The 24,168-nt window shown below is 42.4% G+C and overlaps 1 protein-coding gene across 2 annotated transcripts; it reads left to right on the plus strand.

Moving 5' to 3' along the window:
* Positions 1 to 1,809: 1,809 nt before the first annotated feature.
* On the plus strand, positions 1,810 to 23,622 carry LOC306805449 (dual specificity protein phosphatase 13B-like). 2 transcript variants are annotated; one of them, XM_079313211.1, is made up of 4 exons: positions 1,810 to 1,910; positions 14,548 to 14,739; positions 15,420 to 15,640; positions 23,195 to 23,622. In XM_079313211.1, exons 1-4 carry the CDS (start codon positions 1,825 to 1,827, stop codon positions 23,407 to 23,409), a joined length of 714 nt encoding a protein of 237 aa, XP_079169337.1. In that variant the 5' UTR covers positions 1,810 to 1,824; the 3' UTR covers positions 23,410 to 23,622. The 2 variants fall into 2 exon arrangements, with proteins under 2 accessions (XP_079169337.1, XP_079169338.1); XM_079313212.1 differs by lacking the exon at positions 1,810 to 1,910 and adding an exon at positions 1,978 to 2,083.
* The last annotated feature ends 546 nt before the right edge of the window (positions 23,623 to 24,168 follow it).

Below are 24,168 nucleotides of genomic sequence, written 5' to 3' on the forward strand. Positions count from 1 at the left end.
ACCCCCCGCGGCCGCCTCACCCCGGCTGCTGCTGCAGGTCCAAACAGGGTAGGGGAGTACGGGATTAAAAATAGGCTTTGAATAAACTGAACACCCGGAGAGGCTAGAAATTTGTTGTGCAGCTGGCACGTTAGGAGGAAAGTGAGTGGCATTATTCAAACAAAGGTAATCCAAGACACCGCAGCGCGGGAGCTTCGACTAGCAGGCAAGTACCTTTAAGCTTGTTTCCAAAGCAGCCCCCGGTGAGGTCAGCACCTGCCCCGAGCCGTGTCACCCACAGCCCCGCAGGGCCCGGCCAGAGCAGCGGCTCTTGTGCTCAGGAGCGCCAGTATTTGTGAAACTCCAATTTTCTGTCCAGCTGGACTTCCAGGCTGAGCATCTCTCGCTGTGAAAGATACTTTAAAGAACAAACCCATTTAATTTAAATACCAATCTGGCTTGTATTTAAATTTCGGATAGACCTGTCTTTAAGATAATAGCCATGAAACACTGGATGTGGGTTTCCTTCCTCTCAGCTGATGTTCACAAGCCGAGCCTGGGAAGGGAGAAACTGTCCAGCCAGTTATACTGGAGAAAATGTGAAACAGACTATGAACAAAATGCTTTGCAGCTCAAAACCAAAATCTGATTGAAACAAAATGAAAGAGTCAAAAGTTGGAGAGGAGAGGGATGGGGAGAGGAGGTTTTTGGTTGGTTGGGTGTTTGGTTCATGGTTTTTTTTAGTATTAACTCTATCGTTCGGGGCATTTATGGATTATTTATAACTAGGATAGAATTTTCAGACAGAAATGGGATTTTTAATATCAGCAGTCTTCCTCAGAACATTTTTATTGAGGAAATATGCTTGTATGGCTGTGTAATCCATTGTGATGATTGGAGTAAAAGAGTACAGAAGGAGATGACTGGGTTAAATTAATTCCTGCTAAATACCTACCAGCAGACTTGCTGTCTGTATGGAGAGCTGGAGACAGAATTGTACCAGGGTAAAAAGGGTAGTGTGTCTATTTATAGTGCTGCCTTCAACACCATAGGAATTCAAAGGAAAACTCCAACTCAGCACACAGTCTTCTCATCATCTTCTTCTGTCAAGATTAAATGGCGCCTGAGATAATTTTCCCTGCAAATTCTTTCTAGGAAGGATCTGTTCCTTTGTACGACAAGGAACTACCATGGTACAAATCTCCAGAGGCCAAGTCCTCCTCACCCAGCCAAATATTGCCACTTTCCTTTGATGGTCAGAGGAAGAGGGGAAAGAGATCCTTACAAGCCTCAGCACTTAAGCAGGAAGGACCAAAAACATTTCATCAGCCATGGATCCTTGCTCCCCATACTGTCCCCTGCCCTTCTTACACAAGTGCTCTGGGACACTTGCAAACAAAAGGCTTTTTTTTTGTAAGTGTAGCTCCAGCACAACCCCAGTGCCAGGCAGCAAAGAGAGTAATAGGAACATAGTACTGGCACACAGTTGTGGTGATGCATGGTGCCACTTGAGATGAGGCCCTTACCCTGTGTGCCCCTCCTGCCACTGCAGAACCACCATCACTGGGAAGGAATGGGCTCCAGCAGATGTGTGGGGCACCTATTTCTATCAATAGAAAATTCTCTTGAATATTGAGAGTAGAAGTGAAAGCAGCTTTGGAAAGGGTATTAGCAAAAACCTGACTGCCACTCTAAAAGAAAGGTACACTCCTGGAGTTCCTTAGCTCCACTCTTCTTTTAGCATCATGGTGCCTCAGATCTTTCCTTCTCATCTTCCACTTTCCAGTTTCTTTTTATTAAGAGCTGCTTTTTCTTTCTTCACAAAGCACTACCTATTCTGTCTCAATGCTTCTCTTTTGTAATTTGTTATCAAGCTGTCTGCTAGGTGGGGAGCAGAAGGTGCAGGACTTGGTGCTGCCTTTGAGGTACAGGTAATTATTATGTGCATCTGTTATTGTGGTTGCTGCCTCAACAGGTGGAAAACATGCTGTTCTCTGATAGATTTGCAGCACTCCATGCTCCTGCCTTGTCTTTTCTCTAAAGCCAGTCATGTGGTGTTCCTGAAATAATAAACACAGCCTCACTGCTGCCACAAAAACCCCTGGTAAATATATTTTTATGGGAATGAAGTATTAAAGGATTTGAACACTTACTCACTGAAAGCAAAATATGAGCAGTAAGGTTGGGTAAAGATTCAAAGGCTGGTTTGCTTCCTTTCCCTGGGGCACATCAAGACTGTACTGTTTGCACTTTAGAGATGGATAGTGGGGAATTACTTAACCCAAAATGATGGAAACAATTCAGACTATAATAATATAGCATGAGAGTTTCTCATATTACATCTATTCCCCATACTGCTGGCTGTATTCTGCCTTCAGATTCACGTGCACAACTCTCATTGGAATCTGAAGGAACTGTATTTGAAGCCAAAATGCATTTCATTGTCTTTCTGAAGTCTCTCTGCAGCTTAGTGGCTAAATTCTGAGCTCAAGAACTGGGAAGAAAGCTTGTCTAAACATTTCCCAGTGTCTGTCTCTGTGAGATTGCCATCTGTTGTTTTTTATTTTGAATTTCATCTTCCTACTTTCCTAAAAACACAAAGCAGAAATACACATTTCCTCTGCCCTGGAGTGCAGGAGTCACCTATTTTCCCAGCAGGTTCCAGGTTCTCTCAATAACATACAGTGGATCCAAGTTTGTCAAAAAAATGCTACAATCTCTGTGGAGAAAAAAGGGAGGAGACCAGAAACGTGGACCAAGTTTTTGAGTGTTGTGAAAACTTCCTGCCCCCCAAAGGGACTCCATTTCCTGTTTCTTCTCTCCCAGAAATGTCACCTGGGTTTGGGTTTCATTAAGAGAAATATACATTGCTCAAGTCCAGGCTCTAAGTCTTTGGTTTGTGCTTCCTGCTGACGCTGCACAGACTACAAGAGCAATGAAAGCTGGGTCTGATTTTGGGGCTTTCCATTTGCAGCAGCAGAGCAAATTAAATGGAGAGCATGTTAAGTGAGTTGGGAGAGTGTTGTTGACCAACAAATCTTCATTAAGTTCCAGTATCAAGCTGTGCTGCACCTCTAATGAACCTGATTATTGTTTCTCCTATGTTTCACCTATTTTGCCACCAGGTTTGAGAGAAATTCAGACTTGCATGAGGTTTAATTAGAAATAAAGCACCATATTAATTCATCTTGCTCCATACATGCACCCCATTTGGAGCTGTTGGTGCATCTTTCGGATAGGCCAAGCTGCACTCTCTTCCCACCTGTTACTTACTGACTTGGTTTTTGCTAGTTCTATTATTTACTGTCAGGGACTCATGGAGACCTTGTTCACCACTTTATCGTGACTTTCTGGATCACTGATTTTCATCACCATCACTAGTTTGCATCATCAGATGTTTCAGCTCAAGAATTGCCAGCATGAACCCCAAGAGCTCATACAACTTTTACCTCCCAAAAACTAAGCCTGTGCCCAGAATAACAAGCTTTCACAGGATTAGGGCAAAGTGCTGTTCTGATGTTTGTGACTAAAGGGAGGCTTCCACAGCTGGGGCCTCTGAGAGCCTTCCCTGCAGATCATTAGAGAAATACGGCTCCTTAGGTACAACTCATGTGCCAAGTTACTCTGCTGTATGGGCTTTAAAGACACTCTGTCTTTAGGACAGAGAGGTTTAAGGGAAAAGTACAAAGTAAACATGAGGAAGTACTCAGCAGTAATGAGAATGACACAGCCTAAGCAGAGCAGGCTCTGCTCCAGACTGTCTTTGTCATGAGGAAAGAAACAGTTACTGTCTCTTTTAAGTATAACATAAGAAACAAAATGTACATGCATATACAGCACAAATGGGGAAGATAGCCTTCAGTATTATTCTTTGGCAGATACCATTTATGGTATTTACATGTTGGCTGTGAAGCTTGGGCATACCCCATAACATATTGTCCTCAGAGTCAAATAACACTCAAAAAATTTAGATGGCCCTCAACATTTTCCATATGGAAAAGAAAGCATCGATTATTTGGGTTTATGCAGTAGCACCCCAGCACACAAACTTACAGGTTCCCAGCACCTGGGCCTGCAGCCTCCCCCTTCACAAAGGTTCCTGTTCTGTCCCAGGTTGCATTGGAGAATGCAACCACAACAGCTGCCTTCTAATGGGATTTTTTTTTTTTTTTTAATTAGAAATGACCTGTTTTCTATGCTATAGAAGAAAATATGTTCTGTTTTTGTAGCAAGTAATCAATGACATTTGGAGGCACATATTCTTAACTGCTAGGTTCTTACCATTTTTCTAAAAAAGCTAACCTGGAGGACAAATGATCAGAAATATCATATATAATCCCAAGAGCTAACACAATTGCTGGCAAATTCTAGACTTCAAATCAGCTCTGATACAGATTATGATGAATTTCTATTTTTTTCCAGTCCACAGACTTAGTAGCAAGATTTTACAATGAGAAGAAAGCAATTTGCTTAGCTGACTTGGGATTTCATCTCCTTCCTTTGCATCTTTTAGACTACACACATATCAGCAAGCAAGCCTCAGCTGTGTTCAGTTTCACTCTGACCTCTGTACTAACTTGATTTACTGGTTTTAGTTCTCAAATAGTGTATTACGTTATAACTCAAAGGATCTGATTAGAGCGAGCTGGTATTTTAATGATTTATGAAGGGCATCTGGGACTGCATGGGTAGCATACACATTGTGTCACTGCTGTAGGAGGAATCTGCATTGATCATACCAGCATGCTCCGAGACAAGAGCATGTCAAATTCCTATAAGCCTGAGTTCACAAACTTGATCTGACAGGTGGCCAAGCTTGCACTGGGACCGACCATAGTTCTCATGGTGGGAATAAAACAAACCAGCTGGATTGCTTCTAGCCGTTGCATTATGAGAGGATTTCCATTCCTTTCTGTTGTTCTGCTTCTATCTTGCAGTGCTTAAGAAGGTGTTTATCCTTCCCAGTTTTGTAGCCAGAAACCTGGGCCATAGGAACTTGCAATCAGCTCTGTCTGTGGTTTATCCTTCTGCCAGAAGACACTGGTGTGAAATACAGGCTACCGGAACTAACCTTCCAGACCTCTCCATGTCCTGCCATGGCTATCAAATTCCTAGCAAGTCTCAGATCAGAGAGGCTGGGGTGTGAGAAAGATAAAGGAACAATTAGATGGTACAGTTAGTTTAAAGCCATAATGTCACTGCATTTAATAAGAGATCATACTATTATTTTTCTTAATAACTGTAAAAAAAGGATTTTGCAAGCACAGAAAGAAGGGTTTCAGGAGTACAGAGATAGAACGGTTTCTTGTCCTTGGTTTGATTTTATGTGTTCTGAATTTTCTTCTGAGCACTGAAACAAACATCTGCCAAAGCATTCCTAAAATCCTTGTCCCCAAGAGCATGGAAGTCCAACCTTGATGGCTACTCACCTCCTATTGTAAGCTGCCTTTTGCTCGCTGGTGGTGAGTAAAAGCTTTTGACCCACATTAAACCCAAGGGCAACTCTCAACTCAGGTCCAGCTATTGCTACCAATGTTTGGCAGCACTCTGCACCTGGGCTGCCTCCCAGCTCAGACTTGTGGAGAGATGTAGAAAAATCATCAAGCTTAACTTTACCATCTCCATGTGTGCAGTGGGAACAGCACTGTTCTTCACAGGATAACTGCAGTAACATGTATGAAAGGCATTCCAGTGCCCAAGAAACACCAGGGAATCTTGGCTGCCTACCTCCTGCTGTTTCCCATTTTACTTCTTAGCAGGTTACTCAACCCTCCTGCAATGCCAGTGTAGGGGGTGAGTGTCTGCTGTCTCCTCTAAGCTGGGTAGCATAGAGCTGTCTTTGTGGTGCTGGTAGAGACCACAGGACAAGAACAAAGAGCAGTGAAACTTCTAATGCCCTCAAACAGAAAAGACACAAGGAAAAAAGAATAAAAAAAAAAAAGAAAAAGCAGCAATATATTGTTTTTAAGATAGAAGAACATACCAAAGCTAGTCACAGGGGAGAAGGGCTTTGCATTGTGCCATCCTTTTGGTTAGATCCTTGGGGCAGAAACCATTCATTTGTAATGGGATTCTTTGAATTCTGAAGCCTGATGTTTTCAGTTCTGGGCTGGAGGACACTGCTGTATTAGTTATTGTTTACAGCAGCCTCATTCACCTTCAGATGTGGGCTGCTAAACTCTCTTGGGCCACAAGATGCTGACCTAAGGGACTGCATTCCAACTGGGGTTTTGTGCAGGACACAAAGGCACAGCACAGGACATCCTTGGCCTCTAAACCTTGCCAAAGCAAGAAATAAACATGACTTCAGGTCATTTAGAATGTGACCTGGGAAAATTAGATGAGGCTAGATTAATAATATTCAACATGAAGTAAATCTGAAGAATAAAACCATGACTGAGAGACTGAAAACAACACCCAAGTGACACTTTGTCCTTCTTTGTGCAAGCTCAATGCAGCACACCCAGCAACCCACCTGGCTTTCTCATGTTGTGTTCAGTTGGATACAGTTGATTTGTGCTGTCCAAATCAACACCCCTTACACAGCAGAAATACAAAAGAGTATAGGACTTGGGGTGTGGTAGTCTCAATTTCAGCTCAAACAGCCTTGGAGATGGAGCAGAGAATGTGCTTGTGTTACAGCATGAACAGGCTCTGTCTCCCACATAGTGACAGCATGAGGCTGAAGTGCATCACAAAGGTGAGCCCCCAGGCCACCAGGTCTTCATCAGAGAGCAGACTCAGCTCATTTCAGGCCATCTGTGAATAAATCCAAGCTTGTGCCTCTCCCCAGGGTCATGGTGTACTATCATCCAGTAACGAGAGCAACACACACTCTCTGCAACTGCAGGCTGCAAATATGGGTAAAGTATTCCTACAAGCCATGAAAAAGCAGCTAGGAATTATGTTGTTCAGGGAGGGTGAGGACTTTGGAGTAGTTGTACCAAAAAACCAGTGTCAGCCAGACAACCCAGCTGGTTCCGACTGGCAGCTCCAAGAGAAAAATCAAAGTGGCACATGTTGCTCCTGATTTAGAGCAACCTGCATCAACTTGCCAGCCTGTCTTTCAGAAATGTTTAATCCTTCAACTTTTCAGTAAGCTTCTGAGGGTGCTTCTAGGAGGAAAAAGAGAGCTTACCAATTCAGAGAATACCAGTTTTCACCCCCAACGTGTTATTGCTGGAGGCAAGAGAGATGCAGTGATGGAACTTGATTCTTGAGCCCAGAAGAAGAGCCAGCCTTAACACAGAACAACTAAATTTTAGGTAAGCTCGTCTTCAAGTGCAAGCATAGTGATATCAAGAGTGTTTCATAGAATGTCTAAGAACTGTTTAGTGCTATAGTGCTATAGATAGGGATTTTTGTTTTCTCAAGAAGTATGAAAAATGTCAGTGCTGAATGAAGGAAGGAGTTAGAGACTGTCAGAACTGACAGTGAAGTCTGATGGCTGAAGTTCATTGCAGGAGAGGACACCAGCAGTATTTGATGTAGAAGCAGTAGCCTGGCCAGGAGCTAGAGAGACTGTCAAATGTAGGCATAGTGCTGCAGTCCTAAATAGCACAGAGATGTATGTGGTAGATGCATTTTGGACCAGCTACTGTCTTTGGGTCATGTGAAGTGTGTCTACTGGTCTACCAGATCAGGTTGGGTTAATGGGTGTAAGGATGCACTTGGCAGCTGAGAGTAGAGGTACCAATGGACTCCAGAGGGCCTAGTTCTGCAGCTGAGCTGTGCTCACAGCCAAAAGCCACATCTTTGCTGGGCCTAGGGCTGGAAGGGAACCAACTTTGCTTTACTTGCTTGCCAAGAGCCAAGTTCAGGTCCTTAGAGCTCTGCAGTGCTCTTGCTCCAGCTGATGACTTCATGAACACCTAGTGCTGGGAGGAACACAGCTCCCTGTACAGCCTTAAACTCTGTTTCCCTGCATATGCAATGACATCATTACCACCTAAGGGCCCAAACTCTGGTCTTGGCAGGTGAAAGCCTTTTGAGGCACCTTACATTGGGGTTCTTGCTCTCAATGCATATTTATGTAATGATTGCTGGATGGTTGTAATTAAATGACTGTAAAGTACTACCTAAAATGCACCAGTAATAAATTCTTAATAGCTGATGCTATACAAGCAGTTACCAAAAAAAAAAAAAAAAAAAAAAAAAAAAACAAACTGTAACATGCAGATTGTTAACAGTATCTGGGCTGTTTAATGCTCAGCTTTAAATAGTTACAATGCACATTATTAAAAGGGCGTGCAAAATTTGGAACTTGTAAATAAAAAGTCCAATTCAGAAACCCAATCTTCAAAATCTGTCCTGGTTTGAAAGGACGTGTCTGCCAGTAAGGGCAGAAGTTTCCCTTTGGAATAGAGACTTTGGTTCCACTCCCCTCCCCCAAGTATTATGATTGTTTGAATCAAGGACTCTGAGGCAGAGATAAGGGGGGTGGGAATAACAGCTCTTTTACTAATATATCTAACTATACAAACAGAAAACAATAACAGTTAAAATTGCTAACAGAACGAAATAGGTAACTCGGTGTCAGTCCCTTTAGATGCAAGCACGCTGTCTCTGTGCTTAGTCCAGAGCCCGGATCTGCCAAAGGCAAGCGGGAAACGGAGGCAGGAAGGAGGGGGGGAGGGGCGGCAGCGGCCACGCCGGTCCCGGGCGGGAACGGGCTGGAGCGGCGGCTCCTCGCTCACCGTGTGTGTCCGGGGGATCAGCTGTGTCCGCAGAGGCAGGAGGCTGGAACGGGGCAGATGCAGGGCAGGTGATGGCAGAGGGTCTGGCTCTGCTGTGCTCGGCCACGTGGCTGAACGATCCCAGGCGTCCTCCTCCCAGCTCGCCGGAAACGCGAGTGCCCTCCTGGAAGCCTCAGAGGCCCCTCCGGGGCCGTCCCCACCCACCCCTTTGTCTGGACCCATCAGCGACCCTGGGTGTAACCCGGCCAGCTCCATTGGCATGATAATGGGAAAAATTCTTTCAATTGACACAGTAACAGAAAAAGCACTCAACCCCCAACAGTGGTGAAGAAGCCACAGAAGAGTTTGAGATGGATAAACTACCTCTTATCTCTGCAATCCTTGTGGTGGTGCTACCTATCAACCATGGTTTCTGTAAAGCATACTCCCTGTACATTCCTCTACCTGGCACAGATTCTGTCCATGCCTCTGTCCTGACTCATAAATATGGTTAGAATCCCACATATATTACAAATATGTGACTAGGTACATCAGCACGTTTTTGCATTTTGTGAGGAAAGGATGGGTCAGGGAAAATTAATTTTGTTGCTCATATTTTTCACTTCTCTTATCCACTCAAAGCTGCTGTGTGGGCAAGAACTCTACAGAGTTGGTTTCCCATTGCTAAAGTATAAAATAAACATACATTCAAGACCCAGAAGAGTCAGCAAAATCAGCAGGTGGCCAGGTTTTGCACACTTGGTACAACATTGCTGCACATCAAAGGATGGCTGAGTCTGTCTAGTCACTGTCAGAAACTGCACACATGGTTGGTAAATACAAATGTACTAAGCAGCTGATGACAAGAGAATATTTTATACTACAGTCACAGAAAAAAATCTCCCAGGCCACCCTGCCTTGGAGCCTGCATGCTAATGTACATCCTGAAACAGTCAAGACCATTAGATTTGAGAGCTACAGTCTGGTCCACAGGCTTGCTATGAAAAAATTAGACATTTTTGAGGCTTCTGAGGCCTGGCAATCCATAACATCAGTGGAAACTGTGGTAAATTCTGCATATTTTAGTACCAGGATGGGTTGATTAATTTCTTCCTTACATTTGAGTAGTGCTTTGTATCAAAAATGTAGCTGCTGATTTCCCTGGATGGCACACAGAGAACATTTTGCTTGGACAGCAGGGAAGCATCACAATTCCTCTAAAGTTAGGACAGAGGATGTCCATTAATGCAACACTGAGAGGAAAAAAAATCAAATGTTTTTGCCTTGTGCTGCTCAAAGCTGTCCAGTACAGACATTTAGTCTGCTCCTCAGCATAGACCTTGAGTGATCTGTGGATAACAAGTCCACTTAATGGATTTTGCCAAGTCCCACCAAGTGGGTGCCTTGCCCTAAGTGCATAGCTGGGTTACACTTGTGGGTCTGGAAGCCTCCACTAAATTTGGAAGTGCTGTTCAGATTACATCCTCCAGCTGCTGAAGAGATTTTCTTACATGCAGTTGGCTACTCAAATACCTTGTGCCTCCCTAGACACAGCCTCTGTCTCAGCTTTCAAGTCCAGGCAGCCCTACCTCAGTCATTGCTGTGTTTGATTCATACCATCTATATCTGTAGTGCTCCTAGCAATTGGTAAGTTATGATTCCAGTGAGACTATTGGGTTAAATGCTAAGGAAGAAAGAATGATGACAGTAATACTTGTCATTTGTGTGGCGATGTAGCAACACAAAACTCTAAAACATATGTTATCTTGGAGCAACCTTTCCAGGGGATAGGCTTTCTGAGAAATGTTTATGGCTTTTGAATACATGATAGGCATGAACTTGACACGACCTACTTGGCCAAGCCCTGAGCTTCAGCCTAGTCTTTTACCACCACAAATCAATCTATTCAAACAATAGCCAGACTGATACCTTCACTGGGATGGAAGGTTATAGCACATAACAGCTTGAGAAAATACAGGATGGAGGCTACTTTGTTCTCAGGATTTAAGGAAATATCTTTACTAACGCCATAAGAAAATGGCTAAGTTCTGTTCATACAGAAATGCCAACACAGGCTCTGGGATGATTAAAATATTTGGCACTTGGTTGAAATGCACACACTGACATCCTTAGAGTATACACAGATACCTCCTTTATCTATGCATTGGAAAATGCAAGTTAAAGCAGAGGTTCTAAAGGTTTTCTAAATATCCTGGACACAAGAGTTGTTTTTTCCTCCTGACTTACCACAGCATCATGCTGCAAGATTTTCTGCTGCTTCATCTCAGCCTTCATATCATACTCTCAACTGGATCTCAATGTTAAGTGAAGTTTTCAAATTACACTGGCTTTTCATTTTGTTGTTTAATTAAATATTATGGAATTGGAGAAATTGGGTAAAACATGGCATATGTTTCCAAGGACTGAGACACCTGTAAAGGAACCTAAAGTCTCTAAAGGCCCTGTCCCCAGCATGGCACTGAATAGCACCAATTATGTTACAGATAAAGCTGTAGTCACTGAATTAACTGAACTCGACCAAAGCATCCACAGTATATGCAGCTCATAGGGGCATTCCCTGCTGGATAGATGGGAATCCTAAACAGTCATGAAGGAGTTATTATCTGGGACCTCTCATAGAGGTCCCTAAGCACTTTGCTTTCTTCCTGGAATAGTTGATATATAAGGCACCATTGACCTGGCTGCTCTCATCACCCAACTGCAGCAAAGCCACCAACACATATGAATCCAGGGAGGTGGCTACAGGTGACGGCAGGGATGGTGGCACAAACAGCCTGTGTCATACTCTGGGTCACTCTGCATCATCAAATTGACCTGCTTGCTACAGGCCTCTGATTGCAATCCTCCTGCTAGTTGTAATTAAGGAAATTCTATTGCATAGTACAAATACAATTGCAGTATCAGCCAATTCAAAACTAATATAAGTATAATGGCAACATTTCTCCTATGTGATTTAATAATTGCCCTAATACAACTCCACTAGAGCAAAGATCAGGAACGTTTCATATCATCATTCAGAAACCAGCATTTTAAAATTGTATTGCTTGTTCATACAACACACATCAGAAACAGATCCACTACAAAAAGTCAGTACAGAGGAATTGAGCTGAGGATCATTAAAAACATATTTTTTAAATGAACAGCCATCACATTATTACATATAATAATTTTCCTTTCACACTAAATTTTTGAATCTATCCATGTTCCTTATAAAATTTTACACAAAATTTTAATCATAGCATTGTTTTTCTTAACTATGTGCATTTCAGTAATGACACTTGCATGTATAAATTTAGTGAGACTCATGCCAGAACTGAGTAATTATTTATTCAGAAAAAAAAATTATCTTGTTTTTCTGTCTGTAAATTTTCTATGGAAAGCTTTTATTTTCCCAGTACATTCATTATTCAACATTTTAGTTGAATAGTCCTACTGACGCTTCTCTGCTTTTGAATCATTTGCAGCCAGTTAGTTGCAGCTATTTCACATTTGAAATTTGAACTCTAGTCCTTCCTTTTTGTTGGATGTAGAGTTTACACAAACTAATGCTATTCTACAGTAAAAAAAATATGACCAGAATGAAGATGAAATAAGTTTTGTACACACCATCAGCAGTTCACATTTGTGTTTCAACAGGAGTAAGTTCCTTATCTATAATACAATATCCATGCGAGCACAAGCTGAAAGTCATCTTAGGACAGTTCTGAACTCCCATCTTATAAAGACTGCTATTCCATAGCTCTAAATATCCATGTAGCACACAGTACCTCCTTTTGCCCAGCCTATGCAGCTATTTTCTCTCCTAGAAACAATTCTAACAAAACAGACTTTAGAGGAGCACTTTTCCTTAGGTGCACTATATCTGCCCAGCTCCTTGTGAGGCTTAGGAAAGCAAGGCTGACAGCAGCCATCAGTCCTATGAGGTGACAGGAAAATCAAAGTATTTATACAGTGGAGAGGGCAAGAGAAAAGGGTAACAGGCTGTACTGAATATGAAAAAACCAAAACAGTTTAAAGCAACTTTACAGGGAGTGAGAAGTGCCCTAGAGTGGTCATTAGCCACACTGCAAGGAATTAGGTACATCAAAAAAGGGGAACATTTGCTGCAGATATTATTAGGTGGGAAGGATTGGAGGAGGTTGTTATTCTGGAAAGTACTTAATGAACTGGCAGATGGCCCTGTGGTCAGGGCACAGGAAATCCAAGTCCCATTTCTGCTGCAGACCTCCTGTGTGGCATCAGAAAAGTGTCCAAGATCACCAGCAGGAGTCAGGCAGAGCTGGCACAGGGTACACTGGGGTGGCCAGTGTCAAAGCAGCAATCAAAATCAATGGGAAATGCCTGTTCCAGTAGGGAATTCCTCCATGCCTCCTCTTGCATAAAGCCATCCAAAATGGGCCAGAACATCTGCTTTTGTTTTCACAGTAAAAGCTGACACTGGAGGAGATATGCACATTTGGGAGGGGAGCACATTCCACAGTGGAGCTCTTTGTAATGCTTTTGTAACAATACAAAACCATTCTGGGAACATCACTTGGTGAAAATTTTTTTGGAATTGTATCCAAGAGGCCAGAGCTGCCATGAAGGTGGCAGGAGAAGGTATTCTGAAATGACAAAGGGCTCCTCTTGGCAACTGGGTGGCAAAGCACATCACCCTATGTGCATGGCAGAAGGATGACTTGTAGGCACCATTCTGTAGTCTGACACTTCCCTCCTTTTTTTTCTATGGATATTTCAGGGAATTAATTGCTCCATTTGCCCTTCAGCAAAGCACTGTATTAATATGAAGGTACAATGAGCTCTCACAGCAGGCTACCCTTCAGATCCTTTTGCTTTGTTTTTGTGCATGCAAAATAAAATTACACCAAAATGTGAACTTAGGGCTAGAGAAAATACCTGGGTGGGAAACCAGGAGAACATTTCACCACAGTAGGTGTTTGAAAAGAAATGGTCAAAGAAGGTGCTTGACCTTAAATACAACCTATTTGCTAGTGATAGATACGTTCAGCAGAAAGATGCAAGATTTCAGGTTTGCTGTCCTGGACTGTTCTACCCCAAAGCACCTCTCAAATCATTTATGTGGAAGACATGCTTCAAGTGCCAGAGCAAGACTTTGACTCACTGACTACAACTTCACCCGTGTCCTAGACTGGTGCTTCTGTTTTAAGCCTCATGAGTTGACAGACTTCCTACTATCTCTGTAATGCAGATGTTTGGCTCATTTTTAGAGCATACAAAAATTAAAATTTTAATATTTTCTTAGAATAGAACTCTGGGAAAATGCAATTTCAATTCCTTGCTTGCTGTAACTCGTTCAGTTTTTTTCTAACATTTCTCATGAGGAAAACCAATGTAGCCAGTAAATACCATTGGAAAGAACCAAACTACTACTTACAGAGTTTTCCCCATTGAAGTTGACAACTAATAGCAAACCAGTGCATAAGATTTTGCATGACTGCTTCTACTCAGTCCATATCAGTGTATTGAGCAAATTAGAAGACAAATCAGATTAAGCATATATAAGGAAGCCCTAGTTACCTGGTTAAAGGAAAAGCTCAGCATACCACGTTAATACTTTGTTTCTATACCCTTTGAGTAGATACATTTACACAAGACATTTTTCATAGCATTACCTCTTTCCATGTAAAAGCAGAAGTCTTGTGCTAGCATATCAAGGACTGGGCTTTTTCACTGTGCCAATAACTGCATCTAGAATTCCAGACAGTCATAGGAACTTCCCCATTTCCTATGAAAAAAGTAATCTTTAAAAACACAATGAAGTTTTAATCAACTGTTCAACAAGGTGAAAGGAAGAAAAGGGGCTATCAGAAATACCTCTGGCTGGTGGTGAATGTCTGTTCTTCCCTTTCAGGATGGCCTGGGACTCCTTGTGCAGCCAGGACTTACGGCGGCCAAGGATCAGGAGTGCCTCAGGCTGGATGCCCAGCAGTGGGAGCAGCGCTGGGACACCGTCCCTGGAGGAGCTGCGGCGCCTGCTCTGCACACGCACACACCCCACAGGGCACGTGGATGAAGTCTGGCCAAACCTTTATGTGGGAGACCTGTAAGAGACAGGAAGGGCTGAAGGTTATTGCAACTCTTCCCCCAAATCTTCCACTCTTTCCACTAGAGAGTTAGGCACTAATTTGGGGACCTTTCAAAACAGGTTTAAAATGCTGAACGAGATTGAACTGTGCATACAGTGCTCTAGCATAGAGAAAATGCATCCTAACTGACTAAAAAGAATATTCCCCCACCTTCTGGTTTCTCCTCCTGCTTTAGTGCAGGAGTCACACACTACAGAAGCCCACTGGAGCTTTGTCATTGGTACTTCAGGCAGTCGTGCCAGAGCTGGGTAAAACATGATCAAACTTATTTTCTCCTCACTTTGCCAGATGGCATCAGTCTTCTGAACTGATGAATACTCAGCAGAGATGACTTGGTGACAAAGTTGTTGAAATCAGAAAACTCTTAGCTTGTGCAGAAATATCTCCACCACTGCCTTTTATCAGTTGAAAACCATCTAAATATATGTTTCAGCAAAAACTGGGGGAGATCTAAGAGTTATTTTCTCAAAAAGTCACTTCTGTCTCAAAGCATTTTGATGGACATTTTGAACCTGATCAACTTGTCAAAAAAATAGCCACTACCACTTGCTGCAGTTGTAACAAGCTCACTACCAGCAGCATGTTCTCCCCTGTGTTGCAATGCAGCAGGCAGATAGGATTCCCCATGGTTTTCCAGGTACGTTGCCTGTGACAAGGCGCAGCTGAGCCGCATGGGCATCTCCCACGTTGTGAATGCCGCCGCCGGGAGATTCCGCATCAACACCGGGCCCAAGTTCTACAACGACTTGTCTGTGGATTACTACGGAGTAGAAGCAGAGGACAACCCAAACTTTGATCTCAGCATTCACTTCTATCCAGTTGCTCAGTACATCAGAGAAGCACTGAATTCCCCAAGAGGTAACTAGACCATCTGTGCATGTTGCATATCTTCTGCATAGTAGACAAGCAGGGCAAGTCATCAAACATTATTTGACATAAACCAACCCACCTGCATGTGGATAAGAATGGAGCAAAGTAGCATCCTACCTGCCTCCTGAACTCCCAGTGGTTCTCCTACCTGAAACAGGGAAGGATGCACTGAACAGGCTTTTAAAGGATTTCTCCCTATGCCTAGTGCTATTCATCAGCAAAAGATAAAGTAGCAAGTGTCATTTATTACCTACAGGGGCACACTCACCTGGGAGGAGGCATATTATTTGATCTTTTCAAATTAGTGATGGGATTTAAAATAAAGGACAAGTGTCATATTTGAGTAAGAAAATTCAGCTATAATACTGCAATCTGTGCAAGTCCTACAAACATAGAATAGGGAAGAACTTGCTAGAAAGCAGCTCTATAGAAGGGAAATGAAGCAACACCACCAGCCAGGAGTAATGTCATGCTGTTGCTAGCAAAAGTCTTCCTTGAAATAGGAAAACAACCCAGAAAATCCTCAGATTCACTAAATACATGCCAGGTACAACACCAGAGGTTTGGAGCCAATGGGAGATCACTACTACTGAGGGCAAGCCTTCACAAAAGCAAGTCATCACTGTACCACAAAACTGTATAGATACTACTCAAAAGTAAGTGATTTAATAAGAGAACAGTTGTACACTCAGAAAACCATTTTGCTTGCATCATGGTGAGTTTTAATTGCAGTCAGGGTCCTAAAGTACTAACTCCCCAGCTTAACTGTATGCAATAGTAGATATGATCCTTCCTGATACTAGCCAGGGAGGGAAAGCACAGTAAATGCAAACAGTGTGCCTTCATGCTAGGTACCTGTGCATTTCCTGCTCTTTGGAGGGCTTGTTATGTTACAAAATATTTGCCTTTGTGCAACTTAGGGCTGCATTTGGGGGATTTGGATTTTCACCCATTTTTATTACAGCATACATTATTTGCAATTGAAGTTGTTATTGGCAATGCTCCAGAAAAAGGTAAGATCCAGAATCTATTCATGTGTGTGTGAAAGCAAAGTTCCAAGTCAATTGACAAAAGACAGAAAACAGCAGAGGAATTGTAGAAGCCACAATAGCAAACAAAATTAGTGCTTTGCAACATGCATGCTGAAATACTAAGTTATGAATGCAGAACAAGTTACAGCTCAAGGCATACTTATCCCTACTCCCATGCTTTTAAATACTGCTTTACTGAACTCCATATGGAAGTAGAGTTCTGGGAATGGAGACAAGGTGAAATTTAATCATATGCTGTCCAGCTGTTGCTGACATTCATCATTTTGAGGAAAGTGCAACAGTTTAGAAAATATATAAACAAGATGTTCTAGAAGCATAATTTCCTGAGGTACAGAAATTTAGCAGCTAAATACCCATGACCTGTGCAGGGATGAGACAGGGAGGGGATTGTTACTCACATCATTTAGAAGAAAAAAAGTAATGTTTATTATAAGTGGTGAAATTGAACAACAACAACAAAAAACCCACACCAGGTGACAAGAGGCCTGTCCATATTAAATACAGGATGTACTACTGTTTGGTTGAGAAGACAGCTGCTTAACTATTACAAGCAAATTCAACAATTTTTTTTTTCTTTAATGGAAATATATTATCCTTTTTACCTAAGAGAACAAGTCAAAGTTAAGACTGTATGGGAGACAAACATACTTAAGTACTCATTAGAATTAGGTAAGAATTGTTATTTCCATCATGCTTGAAAAAAAAAAAAATCTAATGCTTTATACAAGTCCAGAAAACAGCATAGACAGATTTTTTCCAGATTTCTACCTTAGCTGAACAGAATATTATCTTTGCTGATGTAAGGAGTTTGTTTTTAAGGCAGTTTCTTAAAACTCAGGTGCCAGAGTGTAAGCAAAAGGAAGCAGAGGGGTGTGCACTTGGGAGCTGTTCCTGTCACAGTGGTCAAGGGCTGTATCACACCCTAACTTCAATCATCTTTGAATTAGAAAATACATGCACTACTATTGCAGCCATGCCACATTAGCATTATTTTATCATCCCTGCTTCCTTGACTGCCTTTCTTTCAGCACAGCCTGGCAGTTTCTTTGCCCATGTAACAGAGCTGTTTGGGAAGGCTCAGTCAAGAGTGAGCAGATGCACAATCTGTCCGTTTCCCTACAAGAAAAAAACATGGAGTTCGGAAAGTACTGGCCTTCTCATTCTGCTCAAGCTCAAAGGACAACACCTTGAATTTCAGTCTTGACCCTCTGCATGGCCACCTGTGCAATTTGCATTTCTCTGGAGTACAGCTAAACCTAAAGTATATCAGCAGGGTTTTATAAGGTCTAACAGAAGGAAGAGGCAAAGAGAACTTGATGAAAGCATGCCATGAAAACCATTAACACTGTGCTGACAGAAAGATTCTCAAGTAGAGAGCTTTGCCTTTTATTGACCTCCAAAAATGTTTAAAACAGGCAGGTTAAAATCGCCCATTAAAATTTTGAAATGGCAGACCCTCTCAAAGTTACCTCCCTTCCTCCACTTCAGTGGAGCAAATGCAAAGCTAGACTCCCTCTCTTATCACCTTTGTATTGGTGGGAGTTATGAAAGCTGGTTCAACTTCGGAGAAAAGGGTCCTCTTGCTTGACTCCACCATAGGTGCATTACATACATAAGTTTGACTTTCCACTCTGCAGCAGATGACAGCTATTACCTGCTCTGACTTGCCACTATTTAAAGCTCTCTGTAGGCTTCTTGCTATTTTCAGCTGTGATAAAACAGATACTGGATTAATCAAGAAATAGGCAGTGGATTCTGCACCTGGCTAAAACCTAACAGGAGATGAGAAAATCGTGGAACTAGCCCCTAGGGCCCATTAGCCCAGTGAGCTCTCCTGCTGAGCAGAATACTTCTGCTGGATTCAATAGAGTGAGGGCAGCTGGGACAGTGACTATGGGTGACAGATTTGGAGCCTGATTTTTAAGCCAAATTGAATCCATCCTGCAAGAAGGCAAGGGCTAGTTTAGGACATTTTGCTCATTTAATGATGATTAGCCAAAGGACAATAAGTTATTATGTGGTTTAATGACTGATCTTGTTCAACAACATTGAATTTCCCAACTTGAATTTGGCCAACAAAGTTGAATGTGCAAACTTTATCCCTAGTGCAAACCCTTTGATGTTAGTAGAGTTACAGCAGGCATGAGCTGGATAGAATATCCATAATCCGCTGTTAAAAACCAAGTGTTATTGTTCTGCACAAATCCCAGACAGATGACAGTTATTGTCAGCCTCTGCAAAAAGTAGCTCGAGATGTGTGGTGCAAAATTTCAAATAAGGATTGCAAGATTTAATAATGCCAGAAGCTAAGTGCCCCTACTTCTCTTCAGTTAATCCCATTATTCCTAAGGGATCCTATTTCATGCTCAGAGAGAAGGTTGCAACATGGTCCTCTAATGTGGGACCAGTCCAGCTTGTCTTTAAAACCAAATGTTAAACCAAATGGGGGTTGGGTTAGGCAGAGTTGGAAGATGGCAGCTCATGGCACAGATTCTGTGCTACAGGAGATGGGGTTATGACTTCTTTCCTACCACACAACAGGGGAACACACAGCTGCCTTGTGAGTGGTGCTCTCCGTGGCTGTGCTCCAGCAGCCGCCCAGGAATACGAGCTGAGTGCTGGGACACCTCAGCTACATCCCCCGAGGGGCTGCTGGAATGGCTGGAATCGCCCACCGCAGGCAGCCCAGGGACGGACGTGCTTCAGGCACTGGTCACATGCAGCATAGCACCAGAGTGTCACTTCACCCGTTTGCAGCCACTGCTAAGAGACGAGGGTCTGACCCTGTAAACAGAACCAAATAGCAACACAGCTTTTGTTTCCTTACTCAAGTTTAACATTCAATTTGTTTGCTAAAAATAATCACACAGTAAATTCAAATCTGCTTTCATTAGAGCAATTTTACATCAATTAAATCATTTCACATGACTGATTTATCTGCAACAAACAAGTCATTTTATTGTCAGTGTACCAGCATTTATCATAGCCTTTGTTTCACTATGCACAGAGGTTAACAATGTTGGAATAGATATTGCACTTGTAAAAGAGATAATATACCTACATTCTCATGGGAACAAGTGATTAGAGAACCATGCAGATTAGGACCAAGGTCAATACTTTGGGTTTGTCCAGGTTTTTTTGCTGAGACACCTTCTAAAGCTCTTTCCTGATACCAGAGGACTTTCCTGAAGTGCAGATAAGCCAGAGAAACAGGGAAGAAAATTCAGTGCATTCTTTCTGGACACAGTTTTCTCTCAGACACAGACTCAAAACAATAGAGAGTGAGCCTGTAGAAGCAGGCATTTGTTCTGCTTTATGTGTCTCCAACAAAAACACAGCAGTCAATATTTAACAGTAGCATTTATACCTGTACTCAGCTTGGTCTTCAGTTCAAGACTGCTGGTGGGGCAGAGCATTTTCATAGGCAGAAGTCATCATACAGGTGGAGTGGGGCAGGGGCTGAGGAAAAGGATCAAACAATTTTACAAAAAACTAGATTCAGATCATCAAGTCTCCTGTCCCCAATCCAGTTTATGCACAAATTAAAATTTAATTTCAAAATATATAGCAGTGCAAAATCTAATCTAGCATCAAGGCCATTTCTTTCTAGTTTTTTCTTCTCCCTTATGATGCTGCTCAAACCATAAATTCTTCTGCAGTTGTGGAGTGCTGGTGGCTCAGAAGTTTTCAGACAAAAAAAACCCCAAAAAACCAAAAAGAGTGGTTCTGATTCCAAGAAAAATTTTCAGAACATTTTTAACTTGGCTTCTGTTATTTGGGGTGCACATTTGGGTGAATGTCTGGATTTCCCATTCCTGTCACCACATTGCAGTTAGAACTCCTGCAAACAACTAAAGCAAAGATTTTTCAAAAATCTTTTGGCTTACCCTATTTGTAGTACTTTTCAAAGTCAAAATGTGCTCCTGATTCCTTTATGCTCCTCCAAAAATCTCAGACCAGGGTTATTTGGATCCCAAGTGCTTCCTCTGGAGAAGCTAATACAGCATACATACCTTACAAGGTTGGTGGGAAGGCTAATGGAAGTGCAGCACATTGAAAAAGAAGTCTGATGGAAATTCAAATTAGCATTATTTTGCAGCAAGGGTTCAAAACATTTCTCCATATGCCCATAAAAAGCAGGACTTCACTTCCAAGAATTTTCATGAAGTTAATGGAATTGACAGATAGATGCAATTTTACTTGAATACAGGCATCAATATCTCAGTAAATTCTATGAAATTGTATCTGAATGAAAAAAACCAGAAATTCTGCAAAACTGGCCTTACATTGGAAAACCTCTTCCTTCCCCCAAAGGTTTTGATGCCTGGTCCAAGTCTGCTGTCACTAGAGCTGTTTTTGCCACTTCCTTGGAGACTATATTTGTCCCTTTATTTCTACTGAAGACATGTCTATCTTTAGGGCTGTGCTCGGATTTCTCATGCCGGGATAATGAGAGGTGGCTGTGTCACATACATTGTGGAATTCAACACTTCTCTCAACCTGCTGGCCAGAGCAGGTTTTCACAACACATGCTCACCCTCTCTGAGCATGTGGCTATGCCATCATCATTAGTCAGAACTAGAATGGTTGCTAAATAAATACTCCATCATAAACAAAATGGGATTTAAGATTAAAAGCTGTGCACAAAGTACCCAGAATTAACACCTGGGGGGTGGTGGCAATCAGTCTGAGGTTTTTGTCTGATCTAAGTTCATCATCCAACAAGGATATTTTTGTCTTGCTCCCTAGTAATAGAGAGATTAAGATGCTGTAAGAATGAACAAAACAAAGAACTCGCCCTGAAAAGCTGTCTGTTCTTTCTACCCCTCCTTATATTTTGCAGAGAAGCAGCATCTGAGATAGTCTATTCCATCTCCAAAGGAAAAGAGCAACATGGGATTGTCATAGCTTATTTTTCATCTTTTCTGTATATAAATTTTACTACACTTAATTGCATTTTGTCCAGCTATACAATGAATGAACAAGATAATACATATGTGACAGTCTAAAAAAAAATAGAATCTGAAAAAAAGTAGAAAGTTCTTTGGTTCAAACTTGTGAAGATTTCCAGTGAAGAACTGTGTAGAAATTTCCATGCTAAAAGGACATTTTCTTCAGCTGCCTTAATCAGAGGCTGTCCATTAGGTGGTCAGAAGTTCATATCTGTTTCTAATCACTTGTTACTCTCATAATGCTGAGTTGCTGGGCCACAGTCTCTGTGAGAAAAAGAAATCTGCAGCAAAGGACAAGAGAGCTTGAAAAGCATGGTTATAATTGAGTAGAACGGTTATACAACAATTGAGTTTCTCCCTCAAATAAGATTTTTCTCATTGATCTTACAATTTTTGTGAAAGTTGAAGCATTTTACAATATTTACAAGATGCAAATTTTCAGGTTCCGAAATGAGCTCTTTGTTTACATCTAGAGGGAAAGGACCACGAACCTGAATTCTTCTGAGAGAAAATCTTTCCTTTAATTAAAATTTTCTTTAATTTCAAATAATGCCATTTAAAAAAATATTCATCTCCTTCCAATGGGTCAAAGTCACAAATTAGAAACCTAGGAGGCAGTTGCAATACAGAATTTAGGCTTTTAGGCTGCTTCCATTCATGATCACAGCAGGAAAAACAAAAGCAGAACAGAGGGAAGGAGGGAGTTATCCTGCTGGATCCCTGAAGGTGTTCCCTGAGGCTCACTTACAGCACCAGGGGAAGGATTCATTATGATACTGTTAATGAACTTCTAACGAAGATGCACACCTTGCAGTGAAATCTCTGGAAAACTAAAAGCATTTCATAAATTGTCTTCCACTTAATAAACCTGGGGAAAATAAAGGCATTAGGGGGAAACAGTGATTAATATGGGGTAGCCTATATAGATAAAAATATATAAGTGAGCCAGTGCAAATGCTGTATACAAACAGCTGTTCTTAATGATAATGCCCATTTTCTTAACACACTTCCAAAAAAAGCCTGGGCAGCAGGCACCCTCAGCAAAGCATTACTGCCCTAAGCAAAGAAGAAAAAAAAGTTTGTGGGAAACCAGGAGTGTTGCTGTGACAGCAGTGAGCAATCCTGAGCATTGCACTTCTGAAATCCCAAGTTTCCAAGCCCTCTGGTAATAAGTAACCTGCCAAGGCTGCTTCCCACAGCATGACCTTCAAGCGTGACCTCTCGGAGCTTTGCCAGCAAGTACAACGCTCCCAAAACCACACATGAGCAAGCAGAGACACAATGGATGGCAGGCTGGGCAGGAGGGATAAGGGTGTGCTGTCAGGCTGACAGCTAACTCAAACAAGCAACCATCGATCCTGGAACACAATTATGAATTTTCTGTCCCCAGCCAGTAAAAACCCCATGTTCTCCAGCCAAGGAAACAGCACCAGGGCTGCTCTCCCCATCCCCAGTACCAGCTTCCTTCTCTGCTCCAACACAATAACCCTCACCATGAGGCCTGCTTGCGTAATTGCAAATCTCTCTCCTTTTTCCAGGCAAAGTGCTGGTTCACTGTGCAATGGGAATCAGTCGGTCTGCAACTCTTGTCCTCGCTTTCTTAATGATCTGTGAAGGTTTGTCCCTCACCGCCGCCATTCAGACTGTGCGCTCCCACAGAGGGATCTGCCCCAACTCCGGCTTCCTCCAGCAGCTTCGGGAGCTGGACCTCCAGTTAGGAAAGGGCACAGGCAGAGGAGCAGAGGCCTGCTAGTGCCAAGGAGCTTTGTCTCCTGGCTCCAGCCCAAGAGATGCTGCCCTCACCGAAGAGTGCAAGGATGCTGTCAGGACTGCTCTGTAACTGCACAGAGAAACTCTGGGGAAAGGCTGAGCATGAGCAAACTGTTAGGAACGGTTAGGCATGTATTCTTTTGCATAAGCCCACTAATTGGAAAGAAAATGAAATAAAAATGGATTCAAACTGGCAGTTTTGCTCACCTGGGCCTATTTATTTAACTACCTGTTGGGCAGGGCATAGGGAGCAGTTGAGTTTTCATGTAGAACTAAAAGGCAGCACAGTCAACTTGAAAAAATACTTTTTACTTGCTTATAATTGCACTTATTTGGCAAGAGGGAAAATGACTAAACCAGTAAAATAAAAAGAAAGCATAAGGCTTTTAAGCAAATCTTTAAAAGTTCACATCCAGCTGGCTTAGGGTGAGACTGCAGGTTTTGCAAGCTGACGTGGTCCTTTCGTCTGACGTGGTGACACAAGTCAGGATCCAATTCAGACCACGGGCTCCCTCTGTTACAAGCCACAGAGGCTCTTGCTGGACCTTCACAAGTCTTTTTTTCTTCAAGCCTATGGCAAATACTCAAAACTTAAGGACCATTAAATCCTCAGGAGCCAACTCAAGCTGCACCCTGGGGCCCAGTTGTTGACAGGCTCTCTGCTGGTCAGAGAGAGAAAGGTGTTCCCTTAGCATGGAGCAAGAAGCACACCCAGGGCACACTGCCCTCTGGCACACTGCAG

Source organism: Erithacus rubecula (assembly GCF_903797595.1).
Source record: "Erithacus rubecula genome assembly, chromosome: 9".
NCBI classification, from domain to species: domain Eukaryota; kingdom Metazoa; phylum Chordata; class Aves; order Passeriformes; family Muscicapidae; genus Erithacus; species Erithacus rubecula.